The 17,275-nt window shown below is 53.9% G+C and overlaps 1 protein-coding gene across 1 annotated transcript; it reads left to right on the top strand.

Moving 5' to 3' along the window:
* The first annotated feature begins 2,688 nt into the window (after positions 1 to 2,688).
* On the top strand, positions 2,689 to 16,707 carry CHRNA10 (cholinergic receptor nicotinic alpha 10 subunit). The gene is made up of 5 exons (XM_065422681.1): positions 2,689 to 2,746; positions 11,384 to 11,529; positions 12,149 to 12,303; positions 13,392 to 13,924; positions 16,082 to 16,707. The coding sequence occupies exons 1-5, from the start codon at positions 2,689 to 2,691 to the stop codon at positions 16,705 to 16,707; spliced, it is 1,518 nt and encodes a 505-aa protein (XP_065278753.1).
* Positions 16,708 to 17,275: the final 568 nt, after the last annotated feature.

Below are 17,275 nucleotides of genomic sequence, written 5' to 3'. Positions count from 1 at the left end.
GTGGTGGGGTTGTGCCAGGCATTGAAGTCAGCTTCACAGTCTCTCCTTTTAAAGTAGTTCAACCATCTTGTAAAACTCGGGGGGCGGCTGGTTGTTTCTCTTGTTACATTTGTTGTGTTAAAGACTCTTCAAAAAGGTGGTGGTAAGAAACGGATAAATAAGATAAATGTCCCACGAACAGCAGAGGGCAAACGTATCATGCCTGCAGGTCTGGGAATGCCAGGAGACATGCCTGGCTCTGAAAGGTGAGATGTAATTGTTTCTGATAAAGTGCCTTCTGGCTTTGAAGGATCTCAAGGCACATTGCTGGTACCAGTGAAATGCCTGCTTGTGGTTAACTATGATACTTATTATATTATGGTAGCACCTAGAGGCCACAGCTGGGAGCAGGCTCTGTTGGACAAGGCACAATATAGGGGTATGGAACACCTGCCATATGCGACGAGATTAATAAGACTGGGACTTTTCAGGTTGGAAAAGAGACGACTAAGGGCGGGATATGATAGAGGTCTATAAAATCATGACTGGTGTGGAGAAAGTAAATAAGGAAGTGTTATTTACTCCTTCTCAGAACACAAGAACTAGGAGTCACCCAATGAAATTAATAGGCAGCAGGTTTAAAACATAATGAAGTATTTCTTCACACAACGCACAGTCAACCTGTGGAACTGTTTGCCAGAGGATGTTGTGAAGGCCAAGACTCTAACAGGGTTAAAAAAAAGAACTAGATAAATTTATGGAGGATAGGTCCATCGATGACTATTGGCCAGGATGGGCAGGGATGGTGTCCCTGGCCTCTGGTTGTTTGCCAGAAGCTGGGAATGGGCAACAGGGGATGGATCACTTGATGATTACCTGTTCTGTTCATTCCTTCTGGGGCACCTGGCATTGGCCACTGTTGGAAGACAGGACACTGGGCTAGCTGGACTTTTTCTCTGACCTAGTATGGCGGTTCTTATGTTCTTAAGCACATAATAAGAGACAGTCCATCTCTCAAAGAGAAGACCGGAAAGGGAGGTGTTATCCCTACTTCACACACAGGCTCGGAGATTGCGACTTGCCCAATGCTGTGCAGAGTCTGTGGTAGAGTTGGGATTAGAACCAAGAACTTCTGAAGGCTTCGCTGCTGTCTTAGCCGCCAGCCTCGCTTCCTCTTTAACCGCCCATGATGATGCTCTGCAGCAGTGGGGGAGCGTGAGAGCTGACTGTTCAGATATTGATCTTGGTGAGGGTGTTAAGAGTTTATTTCCTTGCTAAATAAAACTCTGCTGCTATTAGTTCTCTTCAGCATGGGCTGTTTGCAAAATCAGGCAAAGGTGTTATAGCGCCACCCACTGTTCTAAGCTGAAGATTTCCTGTCTTTCTTTTTCACTGATTATAGCACAAAACATAAGAACGACCATACTGGGTCAGATCAGTGGTCCATCCTGCCTCCTGCCAGTGCCAAATGCTTCAGAGGGAATGGCAATCATCGAGTGATCAATCCCCGGCGTCCAGTCCCAGCTTCTGGCAGTTGAAAGTTTAGGGACACCCAATTTATGGACCTATTCTCCATTAATTTATATCATTCTTTTTTGAACCTAGTTATAGTTTTGGCCTTCACAACATCCCCTGCCAATGAGTTCCACAGGTTGACTGTGCGTTGTGTGAAGAAATACTTCATTATGTTTTAAACATGCTATCTATTAATTTTGTCAGGTAACCCTCACATGGTATGTCAGTGGTTCTCAACCAGGGTACGCATACCCCTGGGTGTATGCAGGGGTCTTCCAGGGGATACATCAACGCATCTAGATATTTGCCTAGTTTTACAACAGGCTACATAAAAAGCACTAGTGAAGTCAGTACAAACTAAAATTTCCTACAATGATTCGTTTATGCTGTTCTACAGACGATACACTGAAATGTAAGTACAGGTTGAACCCCTCTAATCCAGCACTCCCTGATCTGGCAACATCTGTGGTCCGGCAGAGGCGCCGACTCTGCGGGTGCTCTAGGGCTGGAGCATGCACGGGGAAAAATTAGTGGGTGCGGAGCATCCACTGGTGTTTAGCTCCCCTCTCCCCTCGCTCGAGTTCACCTGTCTTCATACTTAGACATGTTCATTCTGACAACTTTCAGCTGCTTCACTTCCGCTGTTATAGTTAACTGGAACTCTTTCGTGTGTGTTCTTCACCTGGATTTTACCAGCTTCTTTCCTATCCTCTCTATTAGGCTAGAGTTCCCTCTTTATAAATTCATCCCTAAGGGATGTGTCTGTCCAAACCTTGTGCTCCTCTGCACATCTTGGTTTCCCTAAATCTCCATCAAGAGGCAATGAGCTTCCTCCTGCGTTGACGTCACCCATTAGGTGAACTAACCACAGCTCTTTGTACAAACCCCCCACCAGGCGATGAGAATACCTCAGTGATTCTTGAAGAGGAGAGAGGATGGCATTACAGCCAGACCCCCCCCCCCCGAGCTTGCAGCCGGCTGCCAGCACATGCAAGGATTCTGCATTCACGGCTCGAGCAGCCGAGCTGCTCCCTTGTTCCCGTTTGGGATACAATTTGGCAGATCGGGTTTTCCCTGCAGTGTCCCGAATGAAGCCAGTGTCTGACATGTCACCCTGAGCCCTGCACCTGTGTGCTCCAGTGTTCCAAGGGTTCTTCTCCAAGGCACGCTTTGGATAGCAGCGGGAACGCAAGGATGGATCTGAATTCCTGCCTCCTCTCTCTGGGCTTCCTGGGGATCTTTGTGTCGCCAGGTGAGAATCCGGAAGCTTGCTTGTTTGTTCGTAAACGCTCCGAGAAGAACACCCTCATTTTAGGCAATCCAGCTTTTGCTGCCCAGCGGTTGGCTCTGTCCTGCTTGCAAGCATTTAATAGTAGCAGCTGGGAAGCTGGCACAGTGCAGCTGCTCGGTGGCCGGGAGGCTAGTCTGAGGCATCTGCTCCGTAAGTAAATAATGTCCATGCAACTTGCAACCTGTTTCGGAACTGTATCTTGGGGTGTCTCCCTATCCTAACGACAGCTAGCTTACGCTCCTCTGAGCAAACCACGCGCTGCACGTTCCCGGAGGAGGTTGGTTTTATTCAATGTACCATCTCAGTGTAGTATTTGGTGAGTTTTACGTTCTTGGTTTTGCCAGGAACTGCAGCCCCTCAAATGGGCTTGAGTCGGGGTAAACTGCCCTACGCCAGCTCCCTTCCCATGCTGCTGGGCAGGATAAGAACATGGACCGTGAGGGAGGTGATGGGGTTTGCAGCCTTTCGCCTCCAGGCGGCCCAGGACTTGGGAGACCCTGGCTTAATTCCCTGGTCTGCCACAGACTTCCTTGTGTGACCATGGCGAGTCACTTGGCCTTGCTCTCTGCCTCAGTTTCCCATCTGTAAAAGGGAATCCTAGAACTTCCCTGCCTCACAGGGGGGTCGGGCTCTCAGACCAATGTGTCGAGAACAGTTAAGAGATGACAGGGCAGGCGGGGCTGAGCCATGATTTCGTTAGATAAATGATCTAATTAAATGCATGCCCTAATGCATTGGTCCCATGCACAATGCGGTCAGGCCTGGCAGTACTGGGCTATGTATTCATGCTGTGTTCGGTTGGCTGTTCTGGGCTCTGTATTCTGTTGAATGGATGCCTTAGGACTCTTACCTCTGCAAGCCCGCCATTGCAATCAGCTAAATTGCAATTCAATCAGCTGTGTGAAAAGCACCTGCATTTTGGAAAGGTGCCTCGTTCGTAACTGGAACGGGTGCGTCTTGATCTGTAAGCGAACCTTGCGAGATGTCAATAGTCGCGCCTGCCAGCGAAATGGGATCCTGGTCATTAAACTTTCAAACACAAGCAAGGCCAGAGCCCCGCACAGCATCCTCCATGCAGGAGCTGAAGCCAAGAGGCAGAAGGATGAGGCACCGAATTGTGCCTGACCTCAGAATTGGGGTGAGACCCTCCCACCTTGCCCTGGGCACTGTCATTCAGCTTCCCTCCCATTGACTTAGCTGGGATCGGGCTCCTTTGCGTGCAGTGTCACCCCCACTAAGATCTCTTCTTGGCCAGCCATATGCTGAAGGGGGAGGGGTTGCTCCCTTCTTTAAAATCCCCCCATGCCACTGACGATGGGGTTCGCGCAATGCTTCTGCCAGTGTCCCTCTGCCTCTGCCTGCCAGAGGAGACTCACCCCCTTGTGGGAGGGGCACGGGACACGCACAGTCTGAAGAGCAAATCTTGTTGCCTTGGGAATGTGCCGGTTTGCGGTTGTCACTAACTGTGTCCCGGGGAGGCGCCTGCTCGTAGTGGATTGCTGGCCGCCGTGCTGTCCTCTCAGTGGGTTTGCCTTGCAGGAGCCTTGACTGAGATCAGGGCCGCATTGTGCTCGGTGCTGCACGTGCACAGACTTAGACACGGCCCCTGCCTGGCAGTGCTTCCAATCAAAGGGGTGGGGGAGAGGGAGTGTGGCTATTCCCATGGTGTAGGTGGGGAGCGCGGAGATCCAAAGACTTACCCAAGGTCTCACGCTCAGTCTGTGGCAGAACTGGGAACTCAACTCAGATCTCCTGAGCACTGGGCCAGAGGGTTCACCCCCACAACCTCCTGTATGTGGCACTTCACGTAAGATGTTTCTGAAATGTGTAGAAATATGGTATCCTTTTAAATAGAGGGTGAGCCTTCTCAATGTGGTGCTCACTGTGCTCTATAGCTTAGAGGCCACCAGAAACCAGGCAGAGCAGTGCTCTGTGGGTAATGAGGCCAGACCGGGGCGCTAGAACAGGGGGGCCATGGTCTCCTATCTTTGAGCGATGGGGATGGGGGGGCCGAGAGGAACAAGCAGGGGCTGGGGTCCTGGGGGGGGGGGGAAGAGCTGGTGAGATGGTGGGGCCTTAGGGAGGAGAGGAGCAAGCAGGGGGCGGGGCCTTGGGGAGAAGGGGCCAGGGTTCAGGCACCGGTGGGGGGGCCCCTGACTTTTAGGGACCTTCTGCTATTTCTGGGCCAGGTGTGTGTGTGTGTGTGTGTGTGGGGGCATTAGCAAACATGGTTACTGGGGACCCGGCTGTGTGGTTTCTTCATATTTTTGCATAAACCGAAAAAGACCCAACAGTGTCTTTGTTAAACGAGGCTGCATCTCTGCTGGGTTGAGAGACCGTTTCTTCTCAAAATGGAAAGCAAAGGAATAGCCCGTCCCAGCCTCATCTCTGCAGTAAATGTGTCCTCGGGACATGGGATTAATCCCAATGGAAAGGGGACGATGCGTGTGGGAAGCCACGCTGACGTCTCAGCCGCCCAGCACCGTCTGCATCGCCCCACTCTGCCGCGGTAGGGTCCAGTGCTCTTGACAGGAATAAAGAGCTCATGTCATGCAGCAGTGGAGTAGAGCTGCAAATTGTTAGTCATGTTTATGACGGTTGTGCCTAGGGACCAGCCGAGAATGGGGCCCCAGTGTGCTAGGCTCTGTACGGAGTAGGAGCCAGGCCCTGCCCCAGAGAACTAAGAATCTAAATAAACCAGTCAGATGGAGGGTTGGGAGGGGGTAGACCCATAAGCAGAGGGAACAATGCGATGGCAGCAAACAGCATTTAGTTTCCTCACTTTTCTAGGTGGGCTTAGTTGGGGATGGGAGGGAACTAAATGGAAGGAGAAGGGGCAGGGGAGAAGTGGGTACATGTTCTTCAGTTGTTAGACTGATGCTTAGTGCGCAGAAGCAATGTTTTGCATGGGGGGCATTTAATGCTTGCTGGGTCTTGGGATTTAATCTTTGGAGTCTATTTAACCAATGGGACAAATACAGAGCTTGAGAATGGTGCCGGGAGGGAGGGATAGCTCAGTGGTTTGAGCATTGGCCTGCTAAACCCGGGGTTGTGAGTTCAATCCTTGAGGGGGCCATTTAGGGAATGGGGGTAAAAATCTGTCTGGGATTGGTCCTGCTTTGAGCAGGGGGTGGGACTAGATGACCTCCTGAGGTCCCTTCCAGCCCTGATATTCTATGAATAATGAGAAGTCCAAAATTAATGCCCAAGCTGAAGGCAGCTTGGAAATGTGCATTCATCTGCTCCGTCTGAGAGGCGCAGCTAGGACTGCACCAAAAACCGTCTGATCAACCCCCGAAATAGCTGCCAATCTGTATGTCCAGGTGGCCACTGCCAAGGACTGTAGGGAGACTGGTTTTCTGTTCTAAAATCCACGTAGAAAACGAAGGCTACAGTGCTCTCGGGATTGTTTCTGGAATCACTGGGTTTACTTGTGTAACCCTTCTGCCAGGCCAAGTTGATAGCAGCAAGGGCCGGGTTCAGTACATAGGGGTCCCTTCCCAACAGCGTGACACAGAACCAGCTCGAGCCCCCACCCAGTGACCTGGGAAAATCCTACACACACCCCTGGGCGCCTCGAAGAGGCAATACTTCCCCCTCTCGCAAGCACAGAGCCTCGGTGTAGCAGAAAATGTTTAATAACATGAGGTAAACGACATAGCATTAAATTGGGAAAACACCACAACTAGAGTTCATAGACCAAACCATGAGCGAAGACCCACCCCAGCAAATTGGGCCGTGTCCTTTCCCGTTGGTTCTTGAAACCAGCAACCCAAGAATCACCAAAGTCCCAAAAGTCCAACAACCCCAAAGTCTCTTGGGTCCAGCAACCCAAGAATCACCAAAGTCCCAAAAGTCCAATAGCCCCTCCAAAGTCTCTGTCCCTGGTCAGTGCAGCCCCAGAGTTCGGGGGGGTGGGGTGCGCAGGGTGTTAAGGGGCACCTTACGTGATCCGAGACCAACCGGCCACCTCTCCGTGGGGTTCCGCCGCAGCCTTCACCAGGAGCCGCTCCACTCCACCTGCTGTCCCGTGAGCCGCTCCTGCCGTCCCACGAACTGCTCTGCTCTGCCAGCTGCTCCGCTCACCGACCTGTGAGCCCCTCGGCTCCGCTCCACTTCAACCGTCCCTTGGGCCGCTCCAACCGTCCCCGCAAGGCTCCGCTCTGCCAGCTGCTCTGCTCACCGACCTGTGAGCCGCTCAGCTCTGCTCCAACCGTCCCCGCGAGGCTCCACTCGGCTAGCTGCTCCTCCAGCCGTCCCCGCGAACTGCTCCGCCAGCCGCTTAGCAATAGAGCTTCAGGCTCCCCCACTAGTTAACACAGCCTCAGTGATCTCAGCTCTTAGTAACTTTAGCTCTTTTGTGATTTCAGCTCTTAGTGATTTCAGCTCATAGTAGGGGAGCCCCAGTGCTGGTGCACTAGTGACCCAAAGTAAACTCAGCTCAGCAGCCTGTAACTAGACTCCTAAGGGAATCAAAGTTAGCTCTGACATTCAACAGTGGAGAGAGGAGAAGATGCAATTGGTGTTTCAGACCCACAAAAGGGACCCACACCACCAGGTACCAATACCTGCCCCCAACCTCTCTCAATTCACTGGGTTTTGTAACCCATGCCCCTTGACAAGCAAATGCTACTTAGGTAATGGTGAAGGACTCACTCAGTCCTTCTGTCATACAACAGTTCCACTGGCCTTGATTCACAGAATCAGGGTAACAAAACTTTATTCTTCCTGCCCCAATAACAGAGAAACTGGGGATCCCACACCAGCCAAAGTAACCACTTTCGGTTGCTGTGGGCTCATGCTAGGCGTGTGGGTGTGCCTATGCAAACAAGATCCGCCCCTGGAGTTCTTTTCCACACTCGCCATAATTCCCCACCAGATGTCAGGGTAGAGCTCATCCTGACTCTGCTTACACTTGGAAGGTAATGTATTGGGTGCATGTCTGTTTCAAAGTGGCAGCCGTACTGCCATTCAGAGTCAGCTGGGTGCCCTGTTGGGCTGCTAGCGATGGGAAAGGGAGGCCTCTGTATCTCTTACCTAGGGGGCTAGTGAGCTTTGCCTGCCTTTGCAGAGGGCATTGGGATCTACAGGTGAGAAGCGCTGTACAGAAGCTTATCAGAGGGGATAAGCAACCGAGCTCCCGGGACCAGCCGTGGGCCTTCGGCAGCGGAGCCGGCCTTGCCCTGGAATGAAAGTTGGGATTAGGTCTAAGCAGAACGGTCCAAGAGCCCTACCTGGCCTCAGCCCTGCAAGCTGGTTAGAGCAGCTGGTCAGCACGCGGCGCTGGCTCTGGTCTCCCCCACGTGTCCGGTGGGAGGCGCAGGGCAGCAGCAAGGTTCTGCGGGCCGTGGCTGCCTGAAAGCCGGGAAGGTGCCCGCAGAGCGGGTGGTTGGGCCAGCGATCCCCTCTCACTCCCGGCATGCAGGGCTGGGGCCCTGCTTGCTGGGAGGCTGCACTTCTCCCTCGTTACCGGAGCAGCTCTTTGTCACCTCTGTGCTGTAGGAATCAGAGCCCTAGGGAGCTGGGCTCGCTTCTCCTGAGCCTGGCCTGCTTCTGCTCCAGGCTGCCTTGCTGGGTCCGAATGCCATGGGCCATTCGTGGTCACTGGCCCCGGCATTCCCAGGTCACTGCTGTGAACCTGGTGTGTCCCTCTTCTGTTGAAACGGCCTCGCCTGCCCAGGAGAGGGGATCTAGTTCTTCTGTTGGGGGAGCATGATTTTCCCCCCTCCCCCCCGGTCAGGGATCCAAATGGCTGCCTCCCCCAAGGCCCTAGCAGCTCTGAGTCAGCGAAGTGGAGAAGGGGGTTGCCACATGGGCTTGAGGCTGGGTAAACTGCCCTGCTCCACCTCCCAGTGAGGGAGGTGATGGGGTTTGCAGCCTTTCGCCTCCAGGCGGCCCAGGACTTGGGAGAGCCGGGCTCCATTCCCTGCTCTGACACAGACTTCCTGTGTGACCCTGGGTGAGTCACTTGGCCTTGCTCTGTGCCTCAGTTTCCCATCTGTAAAAGGGGAATCCTAGAACTTCCCTGTCTCACAGGGGTGTTGGGGCTCTCAGATCAATGTGTTGAGGACAGGATAGGCAGAGCTGAGCCATGATTTCATTAGATAAATGATCCTGTTCCCATGCACAACACATTAGGGCCCGGCAGTTCCTTTGGGTTGGCTGGTCTGGGCTCTGTATTCACACTGGCAGGTGTGCCCCCAGTCCAGGGCTGTGAATACCTGGGTTCACCGGTGTTTCATAATGCGGCTCCTGGACTTTAACCAAGCAAGGCCAGGAGCCTGAGAACAACAGACAGTGTGGAAGGGTCACATGATGCAACAGCAGAAACTCTTTCCCCTGGGGGTCGCTCCGACCTCCTGCCTCCCAACTGGTGCCATTCGATTGTGGGGTGTGCCTGCGAGCTGCGGTTCTTCGAGCTGAACCTCCTATTTTCTGCCCTGCTTTCAGATATTCCTGTTTCACTTCTCTGTCCTCGCTGCTGCTGGCAACTCCTACCAACTTACCAGGATTGGTGTCGGTCTTTAGCATACAGCTCATTAAATAAAATCAAACGTAGAGCCAGTCCTGGTGCCAGACCTCCCCACAACATGGTACATTGCCATGTAGCATCTAGGGTCCCTTAGCCCGTTTTTGGTGCGCCTGACGGCGTTCTTGTCTGTTTAAAAAATACATGGAAACGAATTTGGCTTTTGAAAGTACTTTGTGTCGAGCGCTTTGCTGTAACTCAGGTACATTGAGCTGGGGTAGGTACCTGCAGCTCCAAGGACTTCAACCACGCTATGCCAGCCGAGGAATATTGCTCATGATCTCTACCATGCTCCTTAAATCCAGTCATTTTCTCTGAAGCATTTATGTGTCTGGCAAGATTAATCCTCAGTGTTTTTTTTTTTTTTTGCTCCCGGGCCTGTTCTCTTCTGGCCAGTTAGTGATTTCTCCTCTTGGTAAGATTTCCATTATTTTACTAGGGATAGAGGCGAAGGTGCCAACTTCCCCATTTCCTTGGGGATGGTCGACCCCTGCTCCGCCCCAGGGCCCACCCCCACTCCACTCCCCACCCCGCCTCTTCCTGCCCCTGCTCCTCCCCCTTCTCCCCCAGTGCCTCCTGCTTGCTGCTGAACAGCTGATCGCAGCAGGCAGGGAGGGAGGGGGAGGAGCTGATCGGCGGGGCTGCCAGTGGGTGCTAAGCACCCAGAATTTTTTTCTGTGGGTGCTCCAGCCCCGGCGCACCCATGGAGTTAGCGCCTATGGATAGAAGCTAGATCGACACGATGGTCATTGACCAGATCACTCCGTTCTGCTTTCTGCGGTGTTGGTACACCCTTTCTCTCCTCTAGTCTCAGGGATTGTGATGTTGTGGGCTGCAATCCAGACCAGTGAGAGGCCGTGTCACCGCCTGCCCTGTGACCCTGAGTACCTTAGCGTGCTCTGCTGCTGTAACGCCCCATCTGGCCGCTCTCTGCCAGGAGACAAGCACGCACTGTGTGATGAACAGTCCTGATTCAGCAACTCGGACTGCAGCAGCCTTCTTGTCCACCCAGCCACACTCTGGTCTCCACCAGCCTTGGTTACTACTAGCCGTGTGGCCCCAACACCCTCCCAGGCCTGATTCTCCCCTAGACCGTCTGCCCTGAAATGTCCAGCCTTCTCCTGGATCCTTCAAAAAGACAAAAGCCCGGTGGCTCATTGCTTTGACTGGAGTTAATAATCACTACACTTGCTAGTGACTAAGACTTACCTCGAAGCCAGACTGTAGTTTTGTTAAGAAGCTACCACAGCTTCCAGTGAGGTGGCTGGGCCACTCCTTGGTCAGGATCTTCAATGAAGTCCAAAGTGCTCAGTTCCTTTGTCATCTTAGGTGAAAGATCCCTCGGGGTTCTGTGCCCCTCTTGTGTAGTCCCATGAACTTCTGAAATGTTCCCGTCTCAAAGTTCCTTGCCCTTGCCGTGAGGAACGGTGCCAGGGCATCTGATGGAGAAGATTCCAGGGCAGTTTCTTCCCTGCTGGTGCTTTCTACAATGCAAACTCATCTGTCCCTGCAGCCTCTGTTATGCCAACGACTGGCCTCGCTTGTGATTGCCAATGGTCTGTGATTGCACCTGGAGGGAGCCATCAGCTTTTCCTTTGTCTGGAAAACCCTGTTTCCCCTCTCCCCAGACTTGTCTAGTTCAAATACATCATAGTCCCTTATTTCCTTCACAGTTGTACAGTCCTCTGGGTGTTCACCGTACGTAGACCACGCCGGACTAGTAATGACCAGTGCGATGTTGGTTTTCCAATGACCCCTTACACGACGCCTGTTGTATACAGATGGCTATAAGCGAGTTGGGGGGCACTGAACTGGTCAGGCCAGCTGAAACTCACGACCGGTTACCCGCGATCCCCTTGCCTCACGCCCAGCAATGCTCTTAGGCTCACAGTGATCACTGCTCTGCCCCACAGATATACCCTCGTTGGCAGTAGCTCTGCGTGTTCTCAGCTGTGCAGTTAGCTCAGGGGTTTGCGTGGGTTCTACGCAGCCCCGCTGCCCTTTGCTTCCCCTTTCCCCTCCAGCTTTGCCGTGTCTTTTTTTTTTTTTTTTTTTATCTATTGATTTAGGCTGCTCGGGGGCTCAGGGAAAATTTGCCTACAAGCTGCTCCATGACTTGTTTGCCAACTACTCCAACGCTCTGCGACCGGTGGAGGACACGGACCGGGCGCTGAACGTGACCCTGCAGATCACCCTGTCCCAGATCATCGACATGGTACGTCTGGGAAATGCAGGTCATTCCTTACCCACGCGAGACATATCTCCCGCTAGGAGACGGAGCCCTCGCTCTGAGGGTTGCAGGACAAACAATCCAGATGGGGGCTGAGAAGGTTCTTCCGAATAGTCACTGGGTGTTTTGTAGCTAGCCTCCAAGTGCATCCCTTGGCCCAGGATCTAGCTGTTGGTTCTGCTCCAACACAGGGATGCAAAGACCCTCACCACTAGCCCAGCAACAGTGTCCTAACCCCAAAGTGAGGGCTAACAGGAATTAGTAACGTGGCTGCAATGGCATCAGGGTCCCATCCAGCCCAAAGAGGAACTGACCTGTGATCCCCTGATGTTGTAGGTTTTTCGAACATAGTCTGACTCCAAGCCCCAATCCTGCACAGTCTCATGGATTTCCCTGGCATTCTCACGCGTCACCATTGGCAAGGCCAGGGTCCGAGTCCCTTGTGAGGGTGGCTTCATGCTGTTAAGCGTATGGCAAATGCACTGCCCTATACACTGGGTGTTAGTGTCAAACCTTCTGCTGTTACTCAGCTTCCATCTTTTTCCTCCCTCCCCAGAGGTGGCTGCATTTCACACACACCTCTCCCCATCTCTCCTTGTTCCAGGACGAGAGGAACCAGGTCCTGACTGCCTATCTGTGGATCCGGCAGGTGTGGGTGGACGCCTACCTGACCTGGGATAAGGACGATTACGATGGGATTGACACCATCCGCATACCTAGTAGTTACGTATGGAGACCTGACATAGTCCTGTATAACAAGTAGGTCAGCATGGTATTGAACTGCACCGCTTCTGGAGACGGCTCCTGCGGCCTGGCGGGGGGATAGAACCAGGGACCCTCCAGCTCCATAAGCACAGGCCCCTGCCCCCTGAGCCAGCGGTGGCTCTCTGTTAGCTGGAGGGGAGGTTACTGAAGTGCCTTTTTACAGGCTGCAGCCCCTAGAGGGCGACAGGCTCACAGGTTCTATCCGGAAGAGGGGCTCCCGTGCGCAGGTTAACAGGCTGCAGAGCGTAGGCATCCTGGGGCCGTGCGGAGACCGTGTAATTGCACCCCTTGTTACGGGCACCCCCGTGGCACGGTGAGCATAACAGCCTTTGCCTTGGGCCGTGGCCCCCTCAAAGGTTGCGCAGATGTAGCGGGCAAAGACCTTCCTGGCACGTTCTGCTGCTCGCTGGCCTCATCTGCTTTGCTCTCATCCTGCACCTTCCCCAGTGCGGTGCTGGGAGCAGCCAGGCAAGAGGGATCGGCTCGCTGAGGCCCGGCAGTGCCTGGGTATGGCTGAGCGGCCGCGCACACAGGCAGGTAAAGCCCTCGCCTGCTGATCAGAGCAGCTGAGCGCAGTGCATGGCGTCCCAGGCTGAGCTTTAGCCCCGGAGTGGGAGGACAGGAGGGAAGCTGTCAGAAGGCAGGCGTGTGGCTGTTTAAAGACTGGGCACCGCTGACTGGGAAGCCCAGAACTGGACCTGGCTTTTTCTTGTATCTGTTTGCAGAGTCCAGGTGATGTTTATTGGGGGGAGGGGCTCCTCAGAGCAAAAGTTTCATGACTCATTTGTTTAAAAACAAAATCAAGGCCCGCAGGCCCCTGCTCCTGAGTGACCCTCTAACACCAAGCCAGCGAGTGACCAAGCGACCCTATGAAAACACACTTGTGTTGGCCACTGAGTGCTCACGAGGGACCCTACCAGACCAACCCAGCGAGCTACGTTTCGTATTCGTGAGCAGCCCTACAGGAACAAGCCCAGCAGAGCGGGGGAGGGGTTAGGTTAGCCAGGGCCGTGCAGTCTTGTCTCATGTATGTAAGGACTCCTTCTCCGCCCCCCCCCGATCTATGTTCCCTGTCCCTCCAGCGCCGACGACCAGTTCACGGGATCCATGGAGACCAACGTGGTGATCCGCTACGACGGGCAGGTGATGTGGGACTCCCCTGCCATCACCAAGAGCTCCTGCAAGGTGGACGTCTCCTATTTCCCCTTCGACGGGCAGCAGTGCCGACTGACCTTCGGCTCGTGGACCTACAACGGCAACCAGATCGACCTCCTGAACGGGCTGGACACGGGCGACCTGACGGACTTCGTGGACAACGTGGAGTGGGAGGTGCTGGGCATGCCAGCCAAGAGGAACGTCATCATCTACGGCTGCTGCTCGGAGCCCTACCCTGATATCACCTACACGCTGCTCCTCAAGCGACGCGCCTCCTTCTACATCTTCAACCTGCTCCTGCCCTGTATCATGATCTCCTTCCTGGCCCCGCTGGGCTTCTACCTCCCAGCCGACTCCGGGGAGAAGGTCTCCTTGGGGGTGACGGTCCTTCTGGCGCTCACCGTCTTCCAGCTGCTGGTGGCAGAGAGCATGCCGCCCTCCGAGAACGTGCCGCTGATCGGTGAGTATCTGCCTCTGCCTGCAGCTGGATGGGCAACCGTGGAAGCCCTCTGTCCACTCTGCAGGTGCAGCATGCGACGCAGAACAGGTACACTTTAAACCAAGTCACCATTCATGTGCTTCAGCCCCAAGATGCAAGGATCAGCTCTAGGGCCATTCCGGTCCTCAGCCTCTTCGCTATAACTGTCTGCAAGCGGCACGCTGAAGCCATGGTGGAATCCCAGCTTCCGTTCTAACTCCCCTTTCTTGCCTTACCTAGGGACCTGGGGCACTCTCCTTCACTTGCCGTCTTAAAGATCAGACTAGACGTCTCTCTAGCAGATGGGCTGTAGCTCAATCAAGTTACGGGCTAGATACAGAAATTGAGTGAGGTCTCTGGCCTGTGTTCAGCAGATCAGATTGGATCATCTCAATGGTCCCTTCTGGCCTTGGAGTCTATGAATCTAACCAAACATGTACCTTTCCAGAGTAACTTTTCCATGCTTGGTCTCACCCCCAAAGATACATTTTTTGTTTTGAACGTGTGAGCCAAATCTGTTCAGGGTTGTTTTTTTCAGGGTTTTATTTGAGCAAGTGGAGAGGGGGTGGTCCCCTTTTCACCCCTGTGTTTCATTTAGAAATCTTGTGCTCAGAATGCCTACATTAAAACCAAATGAAATTAGAAGCTTCAAACTTAGCTAGTTTGATAGATCTCATTGAGATCAAAGACTCAACCCAAGTTTGAGGCTCATATGTTTGAGCCTACTTGAAAGTGGACAATTTTTAAAATCTAAAATAGCATTTTTCAAGATGGTCTGATGTTTTGGGCGCTGCTATTTATTTTTTGCACAAAGCTTTTGTTAAGGTTATTGCAGTTCAGGCTGAAATTACCCTTTTGAAATGCTTGTGACCTTACAAATTCTGCAGTGACTTTTCTATCTGATTTTTTTTTGTTTTGTTTTTTTTAAATCTTGATCTCCAAAATGTTTGATATGGGTTTAAGGTTCTAAACTCTTGCTGCTGGCATGTGCATCCTGAATTGGGATGACCTAGACAACTGCAGATTTAAGGAGAGGTTGGTGTTTGAGACAGATAGGCAGCCCCCGTTAAGTTGGGCTGCAGGGCTGGTGCTACCATTAAGGCGAACTAGGCGGTTGCCTAGGGCGCCAAGATTTGGGGCTGCCAAAAAGTGGTGCCCCCAATTTTTTTTACAGCGTTCCTCTCCGAGCGCGCGGTCGCCGCTCCACTTCTCCCGCCTCCCAGGCTTGCAGCGCCAATCAGCTGTTTGGCACCGCAAGCCTGGGAGGAGAATTAGAGTGGGGGCGGCGTGCTGGGGAGGAGGCGGAGCACAGGTGAGCTGGGGTGGGGAGGTGCCGCACGGCTCCCCGGGAGGGGGAGCTGCCGTGGGGCGGGGGGTGCCTAAGGGCAGGGGGGAGCTGCTGCGGGGCGGAGCAGAGGTGAGCTGGGGTGGGGAGGTGCCACACGGCTCCCCGGGAGGGGGAGCTGCCGTGGGGCGGGGGTGCCTAAGGGCAGGGGGGAGCTGCTACGGGGCGGGGCCTCAGGGCGGAGGGGGGGGCGGGGAGCTGCCGCAGGGCTGGGGGGGGAGTGCAAGGTGGAAGTTTCGCCTGGGGCGCGAAACTTCCTTTCACCGGCCCTGTTGGGCTGGCTTCAGTAGGGGTTGGTTTAGGTGGGCTGCATATGGGAGATCGTGGCTAAAGCTTGGCTGTATTCTGTAGATTTCAGGAACACCTTTTAAAAAAAAAAAAAAAATCAAGCCAAGTCTGAAGGCTGCAGGCCAGATCCTGAGGTGCAGCGTGGTTGCTTTGCACCACACTGGACACCAGAGTCTGGATCTAAAGCTGATGTTCCCAGCTGCTGAAGGACCATCCCTGTGCAAGGGGTTCTCCGATGGCCTAGAGGGTCCTACACCAGCCTCTTGTCTGCTGCTGGTGGAAGGGACTCCTCTGGAGGACAGAGGCCGTTCCTGGGACTATAACAACCTGCTTCTTCTTCATAGCTAGAGAAGTTGTTCTTTAGCTTATGTGGTAGGGGCTTGTGTTTTGGTGTTGAAGGTCCCCACGTCCCATTCCCCTAGGTGAGCAGCAGTGGCTGGGCCTGCAGCCACGAGTCCCCCACTTCCTGGGTCAGTCACCGCGGGTCCCTTCTTCTTGTCTTCTAGGGAAGTATTACATCGCCACCATGACCATGATCACGGCCTCCACCGCGCTGACCATATTCATCATGAACATTCACCACTGCGGCCCAGGAGCCAAGCCCGTGCCCAAGTGGGCCAAGAAGTTCATCCTGCAGTACATGGCCCGGCTATTCTTTGTCTACGAGGTGGGGGAGAGCTGCAAAAGTCCCAAACGACAACTGGGCCACCTGCCCACGGTCCAGGTGGTGAGCGGCAGGGCCACCAAGGAGGAGCAGAAAGCCCAGACAACGGAGGAGGACTCGGACGCGACGTACCGGGAGAAGTCTCCGCAGCAGGAGTTGCTGCCGCAGAAATTCAGCAGTCCCTCTGGCCAGCAGGACTGGAAAGAGACCGGGACACATACGAACCTAGAGTGCGGCCGGGAGGGGCAGCAGCACCAAGTCTGTGTGAAGAGCCCGTGCCTTTGCCACCACAACAGCCTGATGAGGAACGTCGAGTACATTGCCAACTGCTTCCGGGACCAAAAGGCGGCTCAGAAACGGAGCGGTGAGTGGAAGAAAGTGGCCAAGGTCATGGATCGCATCTTCATGTGGATCTTCTTTATTATGGTCTTCTTCATGAGCCTGCTCATCATGGCCAAAGCCATCTGAAGAGCCCTCGGCACGCAACGCCCGCTAGTTAGCTAGAACCTTTCCTCTCGCCCTGTTGGAGCTGCGGGTGCACACGGGTGGGTGGCCTGGGACGGTCCATCCTGGCGCTGCTGTGGAAACTGTTGCACGTGAGGTCTCACTAATAGCATGTTCTCCTAGTTCCGTAGAGATCTATTCTTTGGCAATCCTAGAACCCGTCTTCCCCCATGAGGGCGGCACATGTTACTGCTGCAGCCACGTAGCTGGTTTGAAACTATCACCACCCCGTGGAGCGCCAGGGAGCTAAAGGGGAGGGGTGGCTAAGGAGGGGAGGGAGGGTCGGGAGTCAGGACTCTTGGGCTTGTTCCTTGGTTCTGGGAGAAGAGTTTTGGGGTAGTGGTTAGAGCAGGGGAGGAAACTGAGAGCTGGGACTTTTGGGTTCTGTTCCCAGTTCTGGGCAGAGACTGGGGCCTAGTGGATTGGAGTGGGGGAGGGGCTGGGAACCAGGACTCCTGGGTTCTATCCCAGCTCTGGGAGGGTTTGGTAGGCTGTAGCCTGCACCGCAATGCAGTGTGTATCCTTCTAACAT

The sequence above is a fragment of the Emys orbicularis genome, chromosome 1 (assembly GCF_028017835.1).
Source record: "Emys orbicularis isolate rEmyOrb1 chromosome 1, rEmyOrb1.hap1, whole genome shotgun sequence".
In the NCBI taxonomy this organism is placed as follows: Eukaryota; Metazoa; Chordata; order Testudines; family Emydidae; genus Emys; species Emys orbicularis.
This window is presented reverse-complemented; position numbering and strand designations above follow the sequence as displayed.